General features: G+C 41.0%; 1 protein-coding gene across 2 annotated transcripts in view; it reads left to right on the forward strand.

Annotated features, from left to right (window-relative positions):
• The window catches only part of ATP8A2 (ATPase phospholipid transporting 8A2), a 328,378-nt gene that overhangs the window by 75,194 nt on the left and 238,555 nt on the right, over positions 1 to 14,629 (forward strand). For both annotated transcript variants that reach the window (XM_030477755.1, XM_030477756.1), the window contains exons 17-22: positions 2,375 to 2,480; positions 3,816 to 3,898; positions 5,562 to 5,611; positions 7,677 to 7,746; positions 9,462 to 9,546; positions 10,813 to 10,952. In XM_030477755.1, the coding sequence (XP_030333615.1) occupies positions 2,375 to 2,480; positions 3,816 to 3,898; positions 5,562 to 5,611; positions 7,677 to 7,746; positions 9,462 to 9,546; positions 10,813 to 10,952 (534 nt within the window). The remainder of the gene's footprint in view (positions 1 to 2,374; positions 2,481 to 3,815; positions 3,899 to 5,561; positions 5,612 to 7,676; positions 7,747 to 9,461; positions 9,547 to 10,812; positions 10,953 to 14,629) is intronic.

The raw sequence follows: 14,629 nt of genomic DNA on the forward strand, positions 1-14,629 counted from the left end.
TGTAGTTCTCGGCTTGTAAGGGGCAGTGTGCAAAGTAAGTTTAGCCAGTGGAGGAGATTGCTGGTGTAGGTGGTTGTACACCAGGTGCTTTCTGGGTCTTTGAAAAAGACAGAGAGAAAGAAAAGCAATAGCTTTCACCCAGAGCTCTTGGCACACAGGCAGAAAAATAGGGGGAGAATGAGAGCTGCCTGTGGACAGACGAACAAGAGACTAAAATAAGCAAACTCTGTTCCTGCTACAGATAAATAGAAAATGAAAAAACAGGGTGGGAAGAAATAGAGCTGAGCTTAACAAATGAGCAGGCAAGGAATGTCTCGGAGATCATCATTAAGAGTCTGAGTACTAAAATGGCAGAAGTGTGCTTTAAAAGAGGGAAAATAACTAATAAAGCAGAATCAGTTAACCTGTGGGATTTCTGTCTTATGCTGGGGTTCAACTTGGCATGCTGCAAGGGATGTATCACCACAGAAGCCACTAATGAATTTTCTGTTCGCAGCTCTGAAGCAGGAATTTGAATGCTCCATCGTGATTCATGCCAGTGCAACAAATATTATGTCAGTGCTGGAACAATATAGAAAGGAAACAAGTGACAGCTGTGTGGAGGAGCTGACATGATCAGCTGGGCCTCTGGTGATCCATTGCTATAGAATTGGAAGACTGCCATGTAATACATTGTGAGCTGTGAAAATACCAAGACAGCAACAAATTACATTGCTGGCTTGAAAGCAGAAATACATATACATAGGAAGGATTAAAATCTGACCTTACTGGAAAAAAGTGGTTTCCAGCTGATAGAGCACATAGTATTAAAGTGTGTAAGGGGCTAGTCAAATAAGCATAAGAAAAACATCAAAGGTCTGCAGCAATGGATGCTGAAAGGAGAATCTGGCAGGCTGTGCATTTTGAGCTGGAGACAAAATTTTAATTCCTTTCACTGGAAATAACAGAGCAGCAGTAACCTCCTGACCAGGAATGTGCTGTGGACCTAACATTTCACACACTACTCCAGTTATATTGCATCTGTTGATTTTCTTGAGCACAGCCTCTGTGCTCCAGCAGGTCAAAATCTAGAACTGCTGTTGTTTTAGTGGTGTGTGACCATACAATTCAGAAGTTTCGGTATGCAAAGGTAAGGTCCTGTGTAAAACAGTTATCTCAAAAATATTCATGACAAAGTACGTGGAGTAAAACAAAAATAAGTATCAGATCACTCTTTTGAGTCTTCTGCTAAGACAGTATATATAAAATATGCTATGCTAATAAAAACTTTTGGGAACTAGATGATATTTTCATATGCAAAAACTCTGAGTTTGTGAAGTCAGCTAAGGCTTTCTACAAAGGTAGAACTGTGAAGTTCATGTCTGGCTCAGTCACTGAGCAAACAGCTGATGTGACGTAAGGGATGGGTGCCACCAACTGTGGATGTTACTGATATAGCAGAGTTGGTGAAGGGGAGCATGTGTTCACTTCAGCTGTTTCAGGCAAGCTCCTTAAAGATCTGTGTGAACTGTGGGTGAAAGTAGTATGGCAGGTTGTGAGCTGGGCAGCTGAGTACCACTTGTGACTGCTATGAGACAAGAAATGCCATATGAGAGGCAGGGGGGGAAAGTAGGGAAGAATGAGACGGGGACTTCATTTCATGTCACTGTAGCTGCCTGAATTTGCAGATCAGAGGCTTGGTATGTTAGTGCCACACTATCTTTACAGAGTTGTAGACCTGGAGTGTCTTTAAGCACTTTGGGATGGCTAGCAATTGCATTTTGTGAACAATGTTTTATATTGTGTGTTCTCATGACACTGAATGTGTAGGGACCACTGATCAAATTTCTGCTTGGCTGGCTGATGTATTCCTGTGCAAAAGCACATGATGTTGCCTTCTGCTGGCTAATCAGCTGCTGTCAGCTTTGGATGTTCATTACAAAGGGTGCAGTTGCAGTGATTTTAATTCTGGTGTGGTTACTGTCAATCTATTGAAAGTTGTTGTGGAAGCCACCAAAGTAGTATTTCCTGTTGCTTCATCAGCATCTTGTGGGAAACAAATCTGCCTATATGAAGTTTTGGTTGTTACAAAACTAATGTTTTTATATTTGGGGCTGGGGAGTAGGGAAATAGTCTGGCTTCCCAGCTCTCTGCAACTTAAATGAGGTTTTTATCATTAATGTTCTAGTTCGTTAAAGCTGGCCCTTAATTCTGCTGTATTGATGTTCTGGGACCAAGATGACTACTATGAGCAGGGAACAGTTGGGTCTTTATTTTTTCTTTTTTTTTTTTTTTTTTTTTTTTTTTTGTCTGTAGTACTCAAGGGGTTTTTGGTTAGTGAACAGCTGCCTCTGTGTGTGTAATCTCAACCTGACTCTCCTGATGTCCTGTCTAGCCCACAGCTGTGCACATACAGGAGTTCCTCACTCTGCTGGCTGTGTGTCATACTGTTGTTCCTGAGAGACAAGGAAATAACATAATCTACCAGGCCTCCTCTCCAGGTTGGTTGTTGTTTTCTTTTTTGGGAGGGATGGAGTTGAGAGTAGAAGTAGATGGAAGGTCCAGAAATTTCTGTAAAGGTCATTGATTTTGAAAGAAAGATGTCCCGTGGAATGCTACCAGTAGATCTAGCATCTTTTGTCATCAGTGCACACTGCTTTTGAATGCCTCCTACAAAAACGCCAAGTCCTTGATGTTTCTGTAGAGCTAGGCTGGGTTTATAATCCCTTCTGCCTTTGTGAGACCACCTACTCTGGCCTTTCTGCAAGGGTGAAAAGCAAAAGTAAAACTTCCAGTGTGTACAGCTGATCTATGGAAGTATGGATTTGTTTCTGCATGAGCAGTTACTTTATCTGGCCTGAGTGTGAACTATTTTTCTTGATCTAGTAGCTTCCCATCTTCCTTTAAGCAGGTACAAAGTGCTGATATGCTGATAAATGACACAGTACATCCAAGAGCAGGATCTCGGCCTTATTCAGGCCCGTTCTTTATCCATTTCTTCCTTGTTTCAGGTAGCACAGAGGTATTGAAGGAAGCAGGCAGGCCTAAATGTAGAACAGCAGGGCGCTGCTCCCCATCAAATTTCTCTTTAACTGAGGTTGTTTCTAGAATTGTTGTAGTGATGCATTGAACGGCAAAGCAACATCATTTCTTATTTACATCTCAGAGTGCCTGAAGAATAGGGTGAGGAGCCTGTGTAAGGCACCTGTGGTCAGTCACAGTGTTGCTGACCTGTGAGGAGACTAAGGAAGCTGTAGAGGTGTTGGGGCTGCATGAATTGGGTGCTAAATCGATCTACTTGGTGGTTGTCCTTAATGCCACTTGCTTCTTAATGAGGCTGTGTAACTGTCTACTAGAGTTAGAGGTGTTTGCTCTGATTTCAGCTGTTTTTGAGTTATTAATGACACTGCCCCAGTTCAGTCTCCAGAAGACAATGTTGTATTTCTGTAGCACCTGAACTTAGTACCTTTACAGCAGGAAATGGATTAAATGCATGTTCTAAGAATTTAGAGTAACATAGCTTTGACCTTGGTTTCAGAACAGGTATTTCCCCTTTTTCATGTAACCACAACAACGGAGTTCAGTGCTTCAGTAATTACAGGATGTTTTATGCAGATTGAGTATGAAGTTTGCGTAGTTGATATTGCATGGCCTTGGTAGGACTAAATGTGAATGTTCTTGTGGAAGTGTGTGCAGAGCTACTTTAGCAGCCCTACACATGGGGGAGTACGGGGAAAGGGGGCTTCTGTGTTTTGGCAGTGTGTCATATTTAAGTATGGGCTTTGCAGGCCTCTTCTACATACCAGATTAAACTTAACCTTTTCTTGTATTGACAGATGAAGGGGCCTTGGTGAAAGGAGCAAAAAAACTTGGTTATGTTTTCACAGGACGGACTCCACATTCTGTTATCATTGATGCGGTAAGTGGTAAATGCGCACAGCACAGGCTGCTAAGCTCATACAGAGCATAAATTTCTCTTGTGTGTTTCTGGTGAGTTTGCCTTTACATGGCCTTTAAGATGCTACATGCAAAAGGCTTTTTCAGACTGGGAAGAGTTGTCTTACTCTGGTTTTAGATACCAAGTCCTTTGCCCTTCTGTGTGGCATGGGCAATAGGAACTTGCGAGCTTACATGGGAAATGATGGCAGTTGTGCCTGATGAATATTTCCCTGGTCTGGGAAACACAGATGAGAACACTCACATTAGAATTCATGTGTCTACAGATTTTCTGACTTACCTTTAATGGTTATTGTGCTTTGAAATGTTTGATTTCTTGTCTGAAAATGGAATTTTTCTTCTGAGTAAGATACTCTGTAGAAGATGTATCTGCTTAACAGGCTCTGTATGCAGAGGCATGTAGTTAATAATTAGAGCTGACGCAGGCAGTCTCAAACTCATGGGGCCCCATTCTGACTGAAGTTGCAGTCTAAGCTAAAGTGGCTCTAGATTTACACAGGTGCAACTTAGTAGGGTGCTTATTAAGAATAATGGGTATACTTTTGTCCTTCTACTCAGGTGCATTCACTTTCAAGTTTCTTGGTACACTGCCAGGCAAAGCACTGAAAACACAGCTTTCTAGGACTTGTCACAAACTTTTAACAGCTTTTCAGAAAACTGCTGCTTAGTTAAAGGGGAAGAGCTTAGGATGAGCAGCCTCATCTAGAGCTACCTAGGCTCTTCTCTGCAGGAATACCAGCCCCACCTGACCTAGTTTTATACTCCTCATACATACCAAGCTGGGAGCATGGTCAGTCCATATAGCTAGTGATAAAAGCTTTCACTTTGAGATTTGTGTCTTGTTGCTATATCAGTGGCAGTACATGTAGCATGGGTTGGAGATGACTTTTGGTCTAGGTTACTGTTGAGTTGATATGTGCCTTGTAGGACATAACTACTGCAATTAGACTTTGCTACAGCCCTTTCTTTGACAATATATCACAGATACCACCAGAGTTCTGAGACTCCAGTAACTCCTACTGCTCCTTCCATCTGCTCTACAACAGGAATGGCAAAGACAAGGTGTTTCAAAATCCTTTTCGTTCCTCTGATTGCTCATGCTCATCAGCCCCAACAAACAGTTGTTAGTGATAATGGGAATTTCTCCTTAGTAAACCATTTTATTTTTTCCACAAAATATACAATCTAATATGCTTGTAAATTCAAGTAAAGGAAATATTAAGGCAGTTTAGAAAAAGGTTACTATTGTAATACTAAATCTGGATGGCATGTTTATTTTAACTTGGAATAATGCTCATGGTAGCATGTATCTTAGTTGATAGCTGTTAAGAAGTAAATATGCAGATAAACTTTTAGAGCATGCTTATCCTTCCAGAGTAAAATGTTAGTTCCTTGAAATGGTGTAAAAATAGTAAATGGAAGATGCCACAGTACTAGACATTCAAGTAAGATTAGAATGCCTTCATTAAATAGGGGTCTACATCACTTTTACCAGGAGAGGGAGCTATTACTACGTTTTATTTACACTTGGGTGTATTAAAAAAGTGTTTAACTACCTTACATGTTTGCACGTGTAAGAATGTACTGCAAATTATATTTATTACAGTGTATGCTTTCTTTTGTAGCTGGGAAAAGAAAAAACCTTTGAAATTCTTAACGTGCTAGAGTTTTCCAGGTAAGTTTTCCTCTAATATACTAAATGCAGGGCAACAAGAAACCTATTTTCGTAAATATGTTATTGAGAATAAAAAGATCTAGGTGATGCAGCAGAAGAGCTGAACTTCCTTAGCTTTTTCTTGCCCTTCCTCATTTCCAATATAGGACTAATACAGAGCATCTTACAAACTGGTGTCTGTCGGCATGTGAGCATGAAACTCTTCCCTGCCACACCAGCTCTGTTGGTTTACTGAGAAGTTGCTGCCCTGGAAGTGTCGTTCTGTGCCTCATTGATTTCCTGATGTGCCACTTGTCTATTTCAAGAACATGCTTTGAGGCTGAGATTGCACTTTTACAGCACTTCTGTAAATTGCTTGGGTTTGAGTAGGTGGAATGTACAACTGAAGAGCTTTTTGGTGCCCCTTTAAGAACCACTCCAGATACGAAAAACTAAACCTTGCAAGCACTCTGAACTTGTTAGCCTAGTTAGCATGGGCACTGCTTGCTAGTGCCCATGTTAGAAGCTTTGTGTGATGAATCGGGCCACTGAATCACTAGAGATCATAGAATCATAGAATAGTAAGGCTTGGAAAGGACCTTAAGATCATCTAGTTCCAACCACCCTGCCATGGGCAGGGACACCTTGCACTAAACCACGTGGTCCAAGGCTCTGTCCAGCCTGGTCTTGAACACCACCAGGGATGGAGCATCCACAACCTCCCTGGGCAACCCATTCCAGTGCTTCACCACCCTCACTGTAAAGAACTTCTTCCTTATATCTAATCTAAACTTCCCCTGTTTAAGTTTGTTTGAACCCATTCCCCCTTATCCTACCACTACAGTCCCTAAAAAAGAGTCCCTCCCCAGCATCCTTGTAGACCCCCTTCAGATACTGGAAGGCTGCTCTGAGGTCTCCACGCAACCTTCTCTTCTCCAGGCTGAACAGCCCCAACTTTCTCAGCCTGTCTTCATACGGGAGGTGCTCCAGCCCTCTTATCATCCTCGTGGCCCTCCTCTGGACTCACTCCAACAGCTCCATGTCCTTTTTATGTTGAGGACACCAGAACTGTACACAGTACTCCAAGTGAGGTCTCACAAGAGCAGAGTAGAGGGGCAGGATCACCTCCTTTGACCTGCTGGTCATGCTTCTTTTGATGCAGCCCAGGATACGGTTGGCTTTCTGGGCTGCAAGCGCACACTGCTGGCTCATGTTAAGCTTCTCATCAAGCAACACCCCCAAGTCCTTTTCTGCAGGGCTGCTCTGAATCTCTTCCCTGCCCAACCTGTAGCAGTGCCTGGGATTGCCCTGACCCAGGTGTAGGACCTTGCACTTGGCTTGGGTGAACTTCATAAGGTTGGCATCAGCCCACCTCACAAGTGTGTCAAGGACTTGCTCCAACAGCTCCATGTCCTTTTTACGTTGAGGGCACCAGAACTATACACAGTGCTCCAAGTGAGGTCTCACAAGAGCAGAGTAGAGGGGCAGGATCACCTCCTTTGACCTGCTGGTCACACTTCTTTTGATGCAGCCTAGGATATGGTTGGCTTTCTGGGCTGCAAGCGCACACTGCCGGCTCATGTTAAGCTGCTTGTCAACCAACACCCCCAAGTCCTTCTCTGCAGGGCTGCTCTGAATCTCTTCTCCGCTTTCTCTTTTGTCAGCTGATAAAGTTTTGTCAGTTTGGATGGTGCTAGTCAACAGGCTTTTGTGATTTATTTATTTATTTTCCTACCCTTACTGTGGCTTAAAGACTTGAAGTCTTGTTCTCTGTTGTCTTTGAGTTGGCTGGTTCTGCTCTAAAGGAGCATGTAAAACTAAGCCAGGGAAGATTTGAGTAGGCAACTGTTCTTGTGTCCTGGCTTGCTTTGAAGAGTACTTGCCAATGGGAGCCATAAGGCTGACGCTGGAAATGGGCAATTTGGTATTTCTCTTTGCTGTCAAGGATTGTGGGGTCTCAAGTTACTACTGTTAGATCTCACCTGATCTCAGATGCACTGGACACATCTGAGAAGCATCTCTGGCTAGAACAGGACTCACTCTTCATCACTATGACTAACGGAAGCAATTTCTTTTCCTTCAATAGCAACAGGAAGAGAATGTCAGTGATTGTTCGAACTCCATCAGGAAAGCTACGTCTCTACTGCAAAGGGGCTGTAAGTAATTAAGTCACCTAATGGAGAAGTAACACTCCCAGTTATTGTTTTAACATCTGTGGCTGTTGCTGGCATTTCATGTCTCATACATAGTACCTGTTGGCTTACTGCTTAGGACCAAGTGATTTAAGAGACCGCTCCTTCCTTCTCTGGCTCGTTTTGCAGGCAGGAAGATTGCTGGGCTTTCTACTACCCAGTTGAAATCCCGAAACTGATGAGAGCAGTACCCTTTAATTAAGCAAAGTTAGGATTTCACAAGGCTGCTGCGCAGCAGCAGTTCAGGAGCTAGACTAAAGGCTGTTTGGATCTGTAATACTAAAATCTGTTCTCAAGTGGCTCTTGATCTAGCTCTCTTGCATTCTGCACCTGCTGTAATTTGTCATCATGACTTGTACCATGGTGTGCTTCTGTCTTCACTGACAAAAGCAATAACTTACCAAAGTACAAAGGCTGCAAAACTAGCATTGGCCACAGCCAGAGAGTGGTTCTGATTTCAATGCTTTTTGCAACCAGATCTGAATTCTGTAAAGATTTGGTTTACTTGGATTTGTCCTGACATATATGTCTGGGCGCACTGCTCTGTTGCTTCAGCTGAACTCCCCTAATTTGATGAAGATGTGCTTGGCTTCATGCTTGCATGGTGAGAGTGGATTAAGCTCACTGCCATTGTGCGGTATTTTTAAGTTGTACATCTAGGAGGACTGCGCAGATCTGCAATTGCCTGTTGCTCATACTATAGCTGAGTTCACACAGTTTCTTAAAGAGTGGCACTGGAAGGGATGGAGAACAGGAGAGTATAGTAAAAAAACTTACGCTGTCTTCCACATGGGCAGTCTCAGATGTCTTAAAAGAGCAAAAAAGTTGTAGTAATTAGTGTAATCTGGTGTTTTGTCTTGTATGTTCTGCTGCATCCACCACTCAGCTAAACTGTAAGTTAACTGCCTATTCCATATGAACTCTTCCCCATTCTGATAGTCATCTCCTGTCCTGTCACTTCCGTAATAAATTACTTGTTTTGTATGCCTGTCTCTAATCAATGATAGATGTAGGCCTGTTTATTCAAGAGTACATGTTTGAGCAAAACTAGGGTTTCCGTATCTTATATGCATGTAGCACCTTGTTCTGATAGTTGCAGAATAAAATCCAGAGACTCCAGACATGTAGGTGATGCTGCTGTGTTTTGATTGCCTCTGTTATCTAGGCTTTTTCAATTGCCCTTTGATATAGTGATGAAGGAAGGATATTTTAAGAGAATTTTGTGGTAGAATCTGATCAGTGTTTCTGCCTTCTATTTTTTAACATCAATGGGAATCTTTTCTAGAAGTGACTGCAAGAAGCTCTTCTGCATGGGACTACAATGTGTCCTGAATAAGATCAGGCACTTATATTCTCTGGAAATCAATATATCTACTTAATTCGGAAAGAAGTGTTCTGTACTGCCCAGTAGTGGTACCCATTTATGGAAAGAGGGGAGGAGGGCAGAGTGTACTTCTGTCCCCATTATTTAAAGTGAATGCAGTATCTTTGCCACTGGGCACAATCCAGATCACTTACTTAAAACAGAGTCCCTAAAACCTGAACATATTACTTGTAAATATAGTCTTGGGTTTGGATATCAACAAGTCCACTCAGGTTACTTCACTTGAGCTCATAAATACACAAATGGAAACTTCATTTGTAGACTTACTCTGTTATAATGAATTTGGTTTTAATAGGATAATGTAATTTTTGAGAGGCTTTCAAAAGATTCCGAGTATATGGAGCAAACACTGTGCCATCTTGAATACTTCGCAACAGAAGGTAAGAGAAACAGCATGTCATGAGAATTCAACTTGCCAAATTGCTTGCAGCATGTTCTGCATTGTTTAAGCTTTGCAGTGCTGAGTAAGATGGTTATGAAGATAAATTAAGAAGTGGTGTGTAATCAGCAAATTAACAACTCTAGGATAACTTTAAACCTAAAAGTATGTGCCCTGTCTTTGTGCAATTTCAGTAGGAAGGTACAATTTGGAAGGAAAAGATGGGGTTCTGTGTGCCTGTGATGAAGGGAATGGGCGTGAGTTGTATCGCTCTGCATACCTCCGTTATACTGGATTTAGAGATGTTTTTACCAGTGTAAAAGGCGACAAAGTCCTTGGCTTCATGTAGCAGAGGGTTAACTGGAACATGTTGAGAAGCCTGGAAGACCAAGACATCAAAGATGATCTGAAATGGTCTGTAAGGCCTTTGAGACTGATGTAACACCTCTGTTCAAATGGACGTACTTGGCTTTGTTCCCTCTTCTGCAGTAGCATAAGATACTTGCATTATAGTAAAACCATGAACCAGTGGTTTCCCTCCTAAATCTGAAAACATTATTCAGCTTTATTTAAAAATATTTTTCTGCAGACTCCTATGTTCTCAATGATGAAACTTTATGGCACACACTCCTTTCTGCTTGACTCATGCCAGAGGAAAGAAAAAAAAAAATCATTACTTATGCATGTTAATTTTTGCCAGTGGTCTAATAAAATGGTTTTCATACTTCATGGGACCCGTTCACTCCTCCTTTGTGCATGTGACTCCCATTATTAATGTGAGTTACATGCATACACTGAAGGAGGACAGTCTTTTTACAAGGAAACATGGGCTGTGCGGTATGCTTGACTAAGTAGTATCTCCAATTACAATATGTAGCCTTTTTTTTTTTTAATTTGACCTTTAAAAATACATGAAAGACAAGCTTGTTTTCATACTTAAACTAAAAAGGTTAAAGATGACACTTTTGTTGCTCCAGTATGGCTAGACTGCAATACTTAAGGGAGAAGCTTGTGCCCGTTAGGCTCTCTTGATTTGCGCTAACATCAGTAACCTAAATGAGCCAGACTATTGGTTTACGTTTGTGAAAACCCAAATGCTTTAAACGTGTACAGGGAAAATTTGTGGAATCCAGAGTTTAACAGTGTGCATTAAAAGTTCTTGTTGTTCCAGTGAGAGGGTTAGAATTTAGTGTTCGTTAAGGCATTAATGATTTGCTGATAGTCAGTGTAATTTTAGTGTGTGTAATGGCTGTTTTCTGTTTTGTAGGTCTGAGGACTTTGTGCATTGCTTATGCAGATCTGTCAGAAAACTCTTACAGAGAGTGGCTGAATGTCTACAATGAAACCAGTACAGTTCTGAAAGACAGAGCTCAGAAGATGGAGGAATGCTATGAGATTATTGAAAAGGTGATATGTGTTTGTGTTTTTTTTTTTATCAGAAGTTTCCCTTACATGTGTCTTTTCTCATGGAATTTGGGCTTTATGCAGTGAACCAGTTAATTCATGAGAACCTGGAAAGGTGTTCTTAGTTAGCAATCTGTTCTGCTGACCACACACTAGCTGTATAATATGCAGAGTTTATTAAACAAGCACACTAATGTGAATTAGGTAAGTATCTCTCTCTATATATATAGTGAATAAGTACAACAAAGCAAATCGGAGATAAAGATATATAAGTAAAGTACCAAAGAAAGTTACCAATGCATTAAATCATTACTGCATAGAGAGAACAGAGATTAAGAAGAAATACATTACAAATTGCTACTGAATCATCATCCAGGCCCACACTTCCAGCTGGGAAGCCCTGTTGCAGCTGATGCCAGGAGTCTCAGGTTATTGCAAAAATTCCTACATGATGCGTCCACTCATAGTTGAGGCTTCTCCCATGGCCACAAGAAGATCCTGCTTTTATACCCTTATCAAAACAACTGGTGTTATGCCAGATCTCTATCGTTTACTCGTGGGACCGTGCAGGTTCTCATGATCTCACCATTGTCCTCTCTGAGAGTGCTGGCCAGGCACCCCAGTGCAGCCAAGTATGAAGGTCATAGAACAGCTGCACACCTATGTTTTCCTGTCTCTTTCAGACAAACAGTCACAATGAACATAAACATATATACTCTGCTGAATACACGGTGGCAAACAACATCCTTTGTTCTGGTTCTCAGCCATGAGAGGGAATCAACTCCCAGCTAGGTTCCCATCCATTACACAACCTGCTCAGACCATAAACCTCTCAAGCTTTAATTTGTAAGTCTGAGACCAAGTTATGTATAAAAGGTCATTGCTACTTATAAACTCTTTTCTCATATTTTTGTCTTGTGTAACAGTGATATAACTTGAAAAAGATAAAATCACTGTGTTGCACTAAGTTCCTGTATGCTAGTGTATAAAGAGAAATTTGTTCCTTTTCATACAGCAGTCTCAGTTCAGGTTTTCTGAAGGCTGTTGTAGACTCTGTAGACAAAATAAAGTGCTCACTGAGGCCTGTAGTCACACGGCCTGAAAAAAAGGTGAAAAAACTGCTCTCCATGCAAGTTGTAGAACTCATCATTGTGGAATGGGAAAGTAGGTATTGGAGGGCCAGTTTGAAACTCTAATCCCACACGGAATGAAATGTTAAAATGTCAACACTAGGGGCCAGTGTTTCTTTTGATATTTGTTGGTCTTCCTGCTTTCTGAAATGCTGGTAGTCACACTTCTCAGCTACACTTGTTCATGTTCTTTCTCCTTGTAGGAGAATATCCTACTGAATAATGCACCAGTTATTTCACTTGCCTTTTATATAGTGGTTTCTTTAAAACACTCTTTGAATTTTTTAATTTTAGTTTCTTTTATTAATATTAACAATGCAACTTATTCTGAAGCACTGTTGTTTATTGAAGTTAGTTGGGCCAGAAGAGGAAAGGAGGTCAAGTCTAGGAAGGCAGCAAACTTTGACAGGGTAATGGAAAAACTCCAAGAACTCTTTAAGTAAAAACTGAAGATTTGATCTTGTTTTTCAAACTAATGCCTGGAGTAATCTTTTGTGTTGGTTAGTGTGGTTGTCTAATCCTTGATTCTGTAGGTTTGCATAACTTCTTTAAGCTTTCTGCTTCCTGCACTGTGCTCTTATACACTTCTGTTTTCACTGAGGTGAGAGGTGAACATGGTTTGATTCTCATACTTTAAAATGGATTCTCAAACCTTAACTTTTGGCTGTTTATCTTCTGCCTCTTTTCACAATTTAATATCTTGAAAATATGGGGACCCATGAGTGGGTTGTAGAACTAAAGTTTTGGAATTCATGCCATATTTGTAGGAAAGATCCACTGAATCCCTTTCCTGTTAATGTTTGCTTGCTGGTCATACCAAAGAGAAGGAAATAGCACTTTTTTTTTTTTTTTTTTTTTTTTCTTTCTTAAAGCTGGTATTTTCCAAGTTAAATTCTCTGGTCTGCAGGCACTTCTTTCCAGATCATAAACTGGCTTGTGGCAGTCACAAAGTATAATGCATTTTAATAGGCTGATTTTTTTTTTTTTTTTTTCATTGAAGGGCTCAAATGGGAGTGGGAGAGCTACTTTGCCAGTCTGAGTGTTGAGATCACTGGATCATAGTACAGGTGTACACGTGGAGACAAACCTGAACTGGCTTCCTTCCACACCTGCACACTGGCTGAGAGGGCTTCAGCAGGCACGATAGTAACCCCACTGCTTGGGTAGTTCAGCCATGCTGATCCCCGTGCTGTCATTAAGTTTAACTGCTTAACAAGTGACTTTGGGAATAAAAGACAATCTACAATTGCATGCTTGGATTTCATTTGACACCTTCAAATGTTAGCATTGATAAGGCAAACGTTTTGCCAGGAGGCTATAGGGTGCTAAAGTAAATTCTTCTGCCTTTTTACCAGCTGAATATCTCATAATAAGACTTAAGCTTTGTCAAGACCTGTAACTAATGTCAGCTCACATGCCTGTATAAATAACAGCTTCTCTTTCTGTTCTTTATGCATGTATAGATGCATACAAGTGGGCGTTGCAATAATGCCCTCTTCATAGAATCACAGACTGGTTTGGGTTGGAAGGGACCTTAAAGCTCATCTAGTGCCAACCCCCCTGCTGTGGGCAGGGACACCTTCCACTAGATCACGCTGCTCAAAGCCCCGTCCAACCTGGCTTGAACACTGCCAGGGATGGGGCAGTCACAACTTCTGTGGACAACCCATTCCAGTGTCTCACAGTTCTCATTGTAAAAAAATCCCTTCTTCATGTCCAGTCTAAATCTCTGCTCTTTCAGTTTAAAAACATTCCCCGTTGTCCTGCCACTGCAGGCCTTGGTATAAAGTCTGTCTCCATCTTTCTGATAAGCCCTCCTTATGTATAGAAAGGCCACATTCAAGTCTGCCTGAAGCCTTTTCTCTCCAGGCTGAACAACCCGAGTCTCCTAAATACTTCTGTTCACTTCATCTGTTTTCACTTGGTTTGAATAACTGTAATCCCTACAAAGAATAGAAACTGTTACTTATTCTGTGCCATTCCTGAAATGAAGCAGTATAACTAAGCTCAATTTGCATTAGCTTCTTTTAAATTGAACATCTTTACATGTCTAAGGAATCATTAATATGCCTTTAAAGTTAAAATTTGCTGAGTAGATTGTGCCTTTTGACTAAGGTTTATTTCTTAGGTATTTTTGTCTGCCTTTTTTTTTTTCTTACTGTAACACAGCCAAATCTCTTCAAGCAATTGCTTTAGAATTGCATAAGAACATGGCGAACTCTGTAGTATTACATTTGTTGTACAAGACGTTCTTCTGGCAGACATCTGTATGTAGATTAGAGATACTTGGATTGATTAATGTTCGTACCACTTGTATTACATAAATGTAGTGATTATATCCATAAATACTTGCAATAATTTTTGCTTTGAGTGATTGTATCCAGTCTGTATGTACATTTTATGGGAGGGAAATTAGTTTAGATGATGTGATGCCAGGTGACTGTTGTTTTGTGAGCTTAAGGAATATATAAACTGAGACCACTCATCATGTTGCTATGGTGATTAGTGAATATTCCAGTATATATGTTCATCCATAGGCTAGCTTGGGAG

Source organism: Strigops habroptila, chromosome 2, assembly GCF_004027225.2.
Source record: "Strigops habroptila isolate Jane chromosome 2, bStrHab1.2.pri, whole genome shotgun sequence".
Classification (NCBI taxonomy): Eukaryota; Metazoa; Chordata; class Aves; order Psittaciformes; family Psittacidae; genus Strigops; species Strigops habroptila.